At 44.6% G+C, this 10206-nt stretch overlaps 1 protein-coding gene across 1 annotated transcript; it reads right to left on the minus strand.

Moving 5' to 3' along the window:
* Window positions 1-5794: 5794 nt before the first annotated feature.
* Window positions 5795-9511, minus strand: DNAJA1 (DnaJ (Hsp40) homolog, subfamily A, member 1; the record flags this gene model as incomplete). The annotated part of the gene is made up of 4 exons (XM_008939116.1): window positions 5795-6161; window positions 6850-6950; window positions 7522-7637; window positions 9397-9511. Coding segments are annotated over 4 exons (551 nt in total), but the record flags the coding sequence as incomplete, so codon positions are not given.
* Window positions 9512-10206: the final 695 nt, after the last annotated feature.

Here is a 10206-nt window from a genome sequence, read left to right on the forward strand (position 1 = left end):
GGAATTGCACAAAAGCCCACCCTCAGGAAATGGAAGCCTACCTCACAGGGGCTGCAGAAAACATGCAGTTAACTGAAGGGCACACTAAGGTTTCCAAATTACAGATGCCCATAAACACAGACCCTTTAGCATTACAGCAACCTTTTAAACCTTCACCCATTCTGGATGCACCACCCCTCACTGAGGGTACTCCAACAGAAAACGTTTGGTTTACTGATTGTTCAGCAAAAAGGGGAAATGGTAAATGGCAGTGTAAAGCTGTTGCACTAGATATCACCACAGGTAAACAAGTCATAGAAGAAGGTGAATGTGGTACACACGTAGGAGAACCATGAGGAGTTGTTTTGGCAGCACAGAATGGGATGATAAATCATATATGTAGACTCTTATGCTGTGTGGGCCGGGGCCTCCGTCAGTGGGGAACCTTGAACTGGGAAGCAAATAGATCCCCAGTTTGGAGAAATGAAGACTGGAAATGATTACTAGATATAGCCAGAAAAACACCCTTCAAGATACGATGGGTAAAGGCCTATGCTAACAATGATGAGCCAGCCACAAAATGGAATTGAAAGGTAGATGAACTGACCAAAATTAGGCAAATTACACCAGACCCTGAGTGGCATTGGCTGGGGGAATGGTTGCTTCAAAATTTAGGCCACACCAGTAAAGCAGCACTTTACTGTGCAGCGCTGAGTAGAGGCGGGCCCATAAACAGGAAAACCTGTTCTTACAGAACAGCTAAAACTCCACCCCTACATAACAATGAAGGGAAACCTTTATGATCTTCATGGCAAATTGATTATATTGGACCACCCAAATCCTCTGCAGGATATCAATATATCCTCACAGGAGTAGAAGTGGTTTCAGGCCTGCTTATGGCAAATAAATGTCAGAAAGTCAATGGTCAAAATGCAATATGAGGATTATCATATTGATTTTCAATTCTGCCTACTCCTGATGTCATCCAAAGTGACCTTAACCATACACACCACCATACACCCAATCACTGCATTAGGATTAAATCACAATGGAGCTGTACTCTATCCACTGGAGCATAGAGTATGGCCCCAACAAAATGGAAACAAATGGCAAACTGTTGATGTTAACGCATGCATTATATGAGAACAAGGATTTATTTGTGAGAGAAATACCATCAAAGCACAAGACTTTTGTCTGGACACTAAAGAAAATGTTTGTCACTTTGAAATGTACCCCAATGAGTCCCCTAAAACTGTACTTGTACGTGTTGGTAAAGGATGTGTTTGTATGAGAACTCTTTGTGATTTTATATACATAGATAATATTACTGTGGATACAAGTAATCACACAATTATTTGTGTTTGTAACTTTACTAAAATGACAGGATGTGACTTTACTTTTCAGCCCCTGTCATATCTTATCAATTATTACAATCCAATTATACTTTGAGTCAAGATTTACTACCTATCCCTATCGGAATGAATCTTACATTGGTGAAGAAACTAATGCAACAGGGTGAACTGTGTCAACTGTTAGAATGCGCCCGAGACACTGGACACAAAACTTTAATCACCGTTTATCCTGATGCAGAAGAGATACACCACGTCTTGGAGAGAGTGAAGAAGGATGGAGAACATCACTGGTGGGAAACACTTTTTGGATGGTCGCCAATGGCAACGGGACTGTTTAATTTCATGATTCACCCAGCTGTGATTCTGCTGTCTCTAACTTTAATATGTCTATTGCTTGTAATTATACTGTTTATAAAGATTTGGTACATGATCAAGCAAATAGCCCAACTCCAACCACTGAAAACATACAATACTCCACTATCTACCTACCATGGATCTGTAACTGCATAAATTATCAATGTACTATTGATGGCACAGAGGGAAGAGGTGACCATACCACCACTTTGTGAGAAAAAGATGAACTGACTATAGTCATGGGGTGGAGTGTGACAGTGCATTTTACCCCTCATCAACAGGGCCCTTATCTGCAGTTATCTGCTTTGGTGCTAACGATGCATCTGGGGATGACAGTTGCATCTGGGTGTAAGGATCCCACTGGGCTAAGCCAGATTCAGGGGGAATCCATAATTATCCATAGCCATGGGCTAGCCTGAACAAGATGTTTGGGTATAAGGCAACCATCTTACCTCCATAAATAGCAGGCAGCCCATGAGCTCTTTGAGCTCTCCTGTGGGGCAGCTGGCTGCACTTTAGCAGGGATGCCTGATATTCCCCAGGGCTGACAGATTCCTTGCCACAGCAGATCATTGGAAAGTGCTATCTATCCATCCATCCATTCATTTATCACTTAAACTTTGAATCTTTGCTAAGGGTGCACTCAGTTTTAACTGTACCCATAATCCCCCATTTAGCTTGTCTTCTGTGTAGTAAATAATCAGGTGTACCTTGCCATCAAATTATTTTCCTTAAAGTTGCATTTACTGTTTCAGACTTTGCGGAAGGGCTGTCTGTTATCACTGAATACACTGTTCCTTCCCCTTCGTGAGTGAAGTGCAGAGCTCCCCTCCCCGACACTGCCCTTTGCTGGGCACACTCCAGCATCTCAACGTCCTTGTAGTGAGTGGCCCAAAACTGAACCCGCTACTCATGGTGTGGCCTCACCAGTGCTGAGTACAGAGGGATGATCTCTAGCCTAGTCCTCCTGGCCACACTTTATGAACCTGACCAGGATGCTGTTGGCATCTTGGCCACCTGGGCACACTGCTGGCTCCTATTTAGCCAGCTGTCAATCAGTACTACCAGGTCTTTTTCCACGGAGCAGCTTTCCAGTCACACTTCCCCAAGCCTGTGGTGCTGCGTGGGGTGGTTGTGATGCAGCTGTGGGACCCGGCACGTGGCCTTGCTCAGCCTCAGCTCATGGATCCGGACTGTCCAGGTCCCTCTGAAGAGCTTTTCCACCCTCAAGCAGACCAACACTCCTGCCCAGCTTGATGTCATCTGCAAACTTCCTGAGGGTGGCCTCGACCGTCTCAGGCAGATCGTTGGTACGAGGTGTTAGAACTGGCTCCAGCAGCGAGCCCGGGGGAACACCGCTTGTGACCAGCCACCACCTGGATCTAACTCCATTCATTCAGATGAAGTTCCCAATGAAAAAGTCATAGGGCAAGTTGCTTGCCCTTGCCTCACACTGCAAGTTCAAAGCAGATTTGGGATGATAAAGTTTACTCCTCTGGGCTGAGCAAACTTGTTGGGTAGCTAGAAGACAGCACAGGGAGGAAAAGACACTTGGGGGCCTAAGTCTTAGAGGCAGAAGCACAAATGAGAGTAGGCTCTTAAATGAATCTGCAGTGGGTATTCTCAGTGTCCCACAAACCTGTGGAATAGCGGTGCTGCTAGATTTTTCCAGGGAAAATACGAGTCCTACATGCCTGGTGCACAGTGGAGAGAATCACTGCAACAGCCTAGGCTATAAGCTCAATGACGTGAATTTGGTGTTGTTGACACTGAAACACTGGAAGTCGTTGCAAACATCAACTCAGGTTCTGACAGGTTGGATTACTGTGCTGGTTGTCCTGGAAGCAGCTGGTTTTTCCTGCTGTATCCTCAATTTCTACAGCTGTTAGTTCCCTGAAATGGGAAACTACTCCACACAAAACATGATGTCAGAAAAAACTGTGTTGTTTCATTTTTCAGTGTCACAGAACATGTTTTGCTGCCTGCTGTAGCTGTACAATACCCAGAATATTGTGGGAAAGCGAGAAATCTTGGCAGAGGCCACACATCATACCCAGTGTCTCAGAGCTGTGTCCCCTTGCTAGCTGGTGCCTTCATTTGCTGCTGCTTTTTGCTGTGGGCTGCCTCCACTGCTGCCCATGTATTTCTTTTGGACAAGGCTTTTATGTCAGTCCCTTGCTCATTTCAAAGCAGAATGCTAAGCTGGTGCTGCTCCTGCTGCCCCTCCTGCACCAGCAGCAGCATCTCTCCCTGGGTTGCTCTGCCAAGGCTTTGGGAGGCTTCTCACCAGCCCTGCTCCTACAAGCCAGACCCGGCCCACTCTCTAGACTAGCTGTGCCATCAAACATGAAGCAGAATTGCCCACCATAGGACCTCTACTGTGTTGATGCAGCTGTGGGTGTGGGGACAGGATAACTACAGTGATGCTGGGAAAAAAGGGCTATGGAAGGGTTTTATAATGTCCTGTTGCCATCCTTGGGGGACTGCACCAACCTTGGTTTGCCCTAGCTCTTTGGATCCAGTGGCTAACAAAAAAAAGAGCAAGGGTGCTTAGTGAACTGCAGACAAGAAGTGTATTCTGGTGCTGTTTAGTCCCAACACCGTTATGAGGAGTCCCAGCCATCGCCAGAGGTAGGATTACCTTCTGCTCCTCCCCTTGACTCAGCCAGGCCACCCTACTGATGCAACAAAGGCTCCTGCTGGTCACATTCCTACAGCTGATTGATGAGCCCCTTCAAGGGAAATGAAACTTGGAAAGATGGTTGGCCTGTACATGGTTTTATCCCTGCTCAGGCAAAGAAAGAAAACCTAGGTGAAAGGGAGCTACAGCTGAGGCACAAAGGCCAGTTGTCTTTATAAAATGAAACCTGTAACACTTAGAACAGCCACAGATATTTTCTGTGGCTGTTTTCAGATACTAGAGCTAAAACACATGTACTGTCCCTGTAGCAGCTATTTCCAGAAAGAAAAAAAACCTCCCTTCATGACACTTCTGCTTCAAAGCGGTATGAAAAGTATCATCAGCTCTGTCCCAGGGCAGATGGTGGAACAAGGCTAAACTACCACACTAAAGGTTAAATCCAGACCTGTCCTCTCAGCACATTTTCTGAAAAGTTTTTTTTCTAAGATTTTTCTGTGAATAGCTGTCTAAAAAGAAGGGGGTGGTGTCTTTAAACCAACATCTGGTCTAAGAAAAGACGCAATGAGCCATTTTGTAATTATATTGGAAATGCTTCATCTACAATAATTAGAACATTCATACAGAACTTTCAAGTCAGCTTAAAATAATGCACACAATACATTAATTTCAGAACATCCTATAGGCATCAGTTGGTTGTGTTCACCAACGGCAAGCTTCTCTCCTCTTCAAGGTTCATATATCCCCATCAACAAGGCTGGTGCTGCTTTCCATGACACACCACTGAGGAGTATCTGATTTTGGGACTGAGGGTGGAAGTCAAGCTCCACACACCAGCAGGCTGACAGATTCCAAACTGCAAGTGTGCAGATAAAGCCTGGGGGTTTTTTATTCATGCGTGGTAGTGAAGGAAGTTCCTGCAGCAGCCAAGCAACCACTGTCTCTACTCGCAGCATGGCCTGGGAGAGCAGCCAGGCAGCAGCCAGCCATGAGCCAAAGCAAGCTTCACATGGAGCTCCAGGGTCAGGACCAAAGCTGGCAGAGGAAAGGACTGTTTGACCTTAGGTGCAGAAGCTTCAAAGAGTTTGTGGAGCTGAAAAACCCGTGAAAACTGAGCACATCCTTGACAGCTTCACCCGCTACGTGGCTGCATTAGAGCCAGTTCCTATTTAACAAACACCAGTACAAGCCCAAAGTATTAACATGTTATCCTAACTGGTACATAAGTTAACTCTACCTTACCATGAGTTAAGTACTTGCACATACTTCATTAACAGTGTAAGATCTAGAATCCCTAAAAAGAACACCACAGAATCTTAGTTTAAGCCTGGGCCATTGCACACATACAGGAATTGCAAGGCTTGGAATAAAAAGCAAGCAGGTAAGGGTGTTTTCTTCACCAAGAGGCAGGAGTGATGTGCAATCAGGTTCATTTGAGCTTGCATCCTGGAGCTTTATACAAATTGTAAAGTCAGTTTAATTACTTAGTTTATTTCCTTACGCTTTTTAGAAACAACTATGGCTGGATAGAACAACAAATAGCAGGAAGTGAGGGTGTAGTCCTTCCCTCACCCACTAACGCATACAAAACAAACATCACAAGTTATCCACCGGCCCATTTACGAGGTCTGGCATTGAACACCACCCCTCGGGTGATGCTCATCATCTTCATAGACCTCTCCATTATAGTGGTGTTTTCTTTTCTGAGATGGATCAAAGTCTACTAAATCCACTTGCTCCATTTCCTCAGTTTCTTCTATTTCCTGCCTTGTGGGTAGCAGCTTTTCAAGTAAAGACAACTTATCTGAGGACAGGAATCCACTCTCTGGGAAGTTCACCTGAAATCAGCAAGAACTTGGGTTACTCAAGGTTGCCCAAAGTGGCTTTTTTTCCATCCCACCACAGGTCAAGTATTTGCCCAAGTTAGCTTTATCATCACAACTTACTTAAACCCAGTCCTCAAAAATAACTTAAGCCACTAGGCTATTTTTTAAAGCCTGGAAGAAGCTGGTTTCTATCTCTGGCAATTTAACCAAGTCTTTTTCCATTTCTTACACCTCAGACTGCTCTCTGAAATCACCCTGTAAGCTAAGTACAGGATATATCAACATTAGAGATATGGCTGAATCTCCTCCAAAACCACAGAAGACAGAACCTGCCACCACAACTCCCAGCACTGTTCCTTCCAGACTATTCCTCTACTGCAGCACAGGGGAAGTTACTAATCCATCCTCCCGACAGAAGGATACAAAACTAAAGAAAACATGCCAAGCAAACAGAAATTCATAAGGTATCTGCAGAGAATCTTCTGGTACTTAATGTATTTCTAGCACAGAGTGTTCCAGAAGTTCTGTTCTGAACTATAACTCTGATGGATTACATGTTCTCACCACTGCCAAAAACAAACATCAAACCAGGACATCTGATAAGTGGTATCTCTTCTTGACCGAGGTAATGTTTAGAGGTCAAACTCTGGATGGATATTCAGTGGTGAACTGTGCCATGGAAGCAGGCTGATGCACCTACCCTGAATTCTATGATCAGACGTCCCTTCTCATACGGTCTGCGATAGATCGGCATACCTTCATTCAGCACACACTTTATGTCCCCATGCTTGACAACCTGGCCTAGAAAAAAGAAAAGCCTAAAAAAGGAAGGAAAGGATCCTCCACGCAGGCAACAGAAGCAGCTTTAGTTTTAACTCCCTTCAGTATTTATGTAACCTTACTACATTGTGGTCGGACAGTTACACCAATAGGTAGAAGTCTAACAGGGACTGGCTGCCTGGTAAGTTCTGAGTAGGGAAGGAGGTTGATGTCCATGTTACATTATTGCAACTGTGTTATGCTTCCCAAGGGAAGCATACTTACAAATTTATTAAGTGCTCCATCACTTCCAAGGCTGAAAAAGTGGTTTTCAGAGACCCACGGCCTTCAATTCTCATGAGATATCCTCAGGATACAAGTATGTCTGTGAGGAAGGTCTGTTACTATATCACGCAAAAAGAAAGTTACTGCTGACTGCTATCCAAAAATCCTTTTTTTTTTCTTTAAAGATTTCTACTGTAAGGACTAGAAAAGAGGCTTGATACCAGTATACATCCCTTGTTCATCAAGATGGGATGTTTCTGTTCCTTTACATTTCCAGCTTACATTCACTGTACACTGGGACTTCTAGCAGAAAGCGATCCACACTTACCAGGATGGGAGGTGATAATAATAGTTCTGTTATCCAGCGTTGTGATCGGCTTTTGAAAGCCACAGAGAGCTTCCACCAGCTGAATATCCATAGACAAAAGGAGGTCTTCATCTCGTCTAAGGCACAACAAATGAAAAACAGAGAAGAAGCAGCAGAGGGATGACATCCCACTTGAATATGTAGCACAGCAGGGACAAGAAAGCTGTAATTTTAACAGCCTGTGCCTTCTCAGTCCTGGGGAAAAGTTACCTGTCAGCCTCCTGAACACTGCAACTGGGACAATTAATCCCTTCCTTTACACAGATGAATACTCTGAGTGCACCAGATAACTCTACATGGTTCTGTTACACTGTCATTCTGAGGATCTAGTACTAGGGAAGTTTGAACAGGTCATGTTCACTCTGGGTTATGATGAAAATACCATCTAGAAAGCATCAGGAACATCTGCAGAGATAATTTAATTGTTGTAATTGCCTGTTCTCACTTCAGTATGGCAGAGCTAGTGGTGTCTGCCTGCACTGCACATTCAAAGGCTATGAAATCCTCCAATCTGTTCAAAGAATTTAGTCATTTTGTTCCTCCTGTTTTAAAGATCTCCCTGGAAGAAGGCTTGCTTGAAAAGTTAATTTTAAACTCCAACAGGAGAGGGGGGGAAGATTCCACTTGTCCCAGAGCCGAATAACCCCACAGGACCAGTAACAGCAAGGGTCACCTAAGGACACTAGAACTGAAAGCAGTGGTCAGAACGATGGTCACACATACGCCCAGGGTCACGGCTCCAGGTCCCAGGTAACCCTGCTAACCGTTTGCCTCGGACTGACCCTCTGGCAGAGCTGATTTAGTATCTGGTTTCACTGGAAGTTAAGGGGGAAAAAAAATAAAAATGAGCTGAGTAAGCTTATCCAAAGCAAACAGAACTGATTCTTAACCCGTGAGCTCAGTGTCCTTTGGCACAGAGTTCTGGCACCAGCTTCCAGAGCTCAGCACCATACAGAAGTCGGGCAGACCAGCTGCTGGTTTCCCAGGACACTCTGGCTCACCATTCCTACTCACAAGTACAACGTCAGCAGCTGGAGCTGAGAGAGAATTGCTCTCTAGATTCACTGACTCCCTCATTGCTGCTCTTAACAGAAGGGAGTAATGAGACCAAGTGCAATGTATTTCTGCAAGATGACCAGTGTAACTGTCAAACATACTGGACAGACTCATTCCACAAACAGTAACTCCAAACAAGGAGGACTGCAACACCACAGAGTAAAGCAGCACCGTAACATGAAGTACTCCAGACGTGGTCAGTGCTGCCCTGGGTCACTTTTGCTTCTGCAGGGAACAACAGACAGGACTGATGACCCTGCCCAGGGAATGGAGGCAGCACACTGGGTGTGGGAAGCCACCTTTGGTCAGAAGGGCACGTGCTGTATTCAGTTTCACCACCATAAGTGAGATCCAAACTGGCACCAGACGGCTGCCTACACTAAACGGTACTCTTCCAAGGCAAGTGATGAAATGCTATCCTAGAACGAGCAAATATTCAAACCTGTTAAGCAAAATATCAGTATTTTAAGAGTGCCTAAAATTCAAGATCTGTAAACTCTTAATAAGCGTAACTGGTTTTGTTTGCCTTTCATGCTCTTCCGCTGTCAAAGCTCACGTAAGAGCATCTTGTGCCACTAGAACACAAGGGGCTGTGACCAGCTTAACAGGATTCTTGCACACCTCAGTGTTCCTTTGGCCACCCAAACTCCCATCTGAGTTCTAGCCACACCATTCTATCTCCTGGTGTTTTCAGTAGACAAAAGGAGAATGTCAGGCATGCAAGGAAACATGTGGACAGGCATCTCAGGAGTTAACACAAAGGACTTCTGGAGTTATTACCTTGTAAACACAGAGTGGTCTTTTTGATCCAAGACAATAATAATGTCCCCTGGCTCTAATCCTGGCTCTTGGTCCCCTTCACCATGGAATGTTATTTTCTGACCATCCTTCATTCCTATTGGATAAAAAGACATTCTTCATCTTTTTAAGTGAAAAGCAGCAAAGAAAAACATTTTTACAGACCCAAGGTGGTACCAGGAGATGTTTGGATCTTTCACTTAGAACATCAGGGCCTTCCTGTGAAATTTTTTTTTTTTTTTTTTTTTAATTCACTCACATGTCCAACAGATCTTAGTGGTGCCAAACCTGAACTATGTCTCAAGATCATTAAGCTTAATTGCAGTGCAACACAACCACCTGCCACAATAAAGTCCTTAAGGGCAACATTATCAAACCACCTCATTATACACACAAGTACTGAAAACAGCAGCACTGTGTACAAAGAACATTTTCAGAGGAAGTGACGGATCAGCCTCGTGAGTTGTATAAACGTGTGGCAGAGCTACTTATGTGATCTCAGTGGCTGCTGAGTGCAAGAAGCACTCTCCCCTAGGACTGTAGCTGTCACAGAGGAAATCTCCTTCACCCACACAAAAGCTTCTCCACCATAAATTCTATTTGCCTCATTCTAGCTTACTGTCTGTTCTATGAGAAAGGGAGAAAAAATTCTCAGCAGTCTCCCTGTTTCAAAATCCTGTAACCCATCCCTGCTAGCCCTCACATTTAGCATTACTATAGGGTCTTCCCTGCTAAAAACAAACCCAGACATTACATTGTGTAAGGTGTGCTCACACACGCCACAGCTGCAGG

The sequence above is a fragment of the Merops nubicus genome, unplaced genomic scaffold (genome assembly GCF_000691845.1).
Source record: "Merops nubicus isolate BGI_N331 unplaced genomic scaffold, ASM69184v1 scaffold6864, whole genome shotgun sequence".
In the NCBI taxonomy this organism is placed as follows: Eukaryota; Metazoa; Chordata; class Aves; order Coraciiformes; family Meropidae; genus Merops; species Merops nubicus.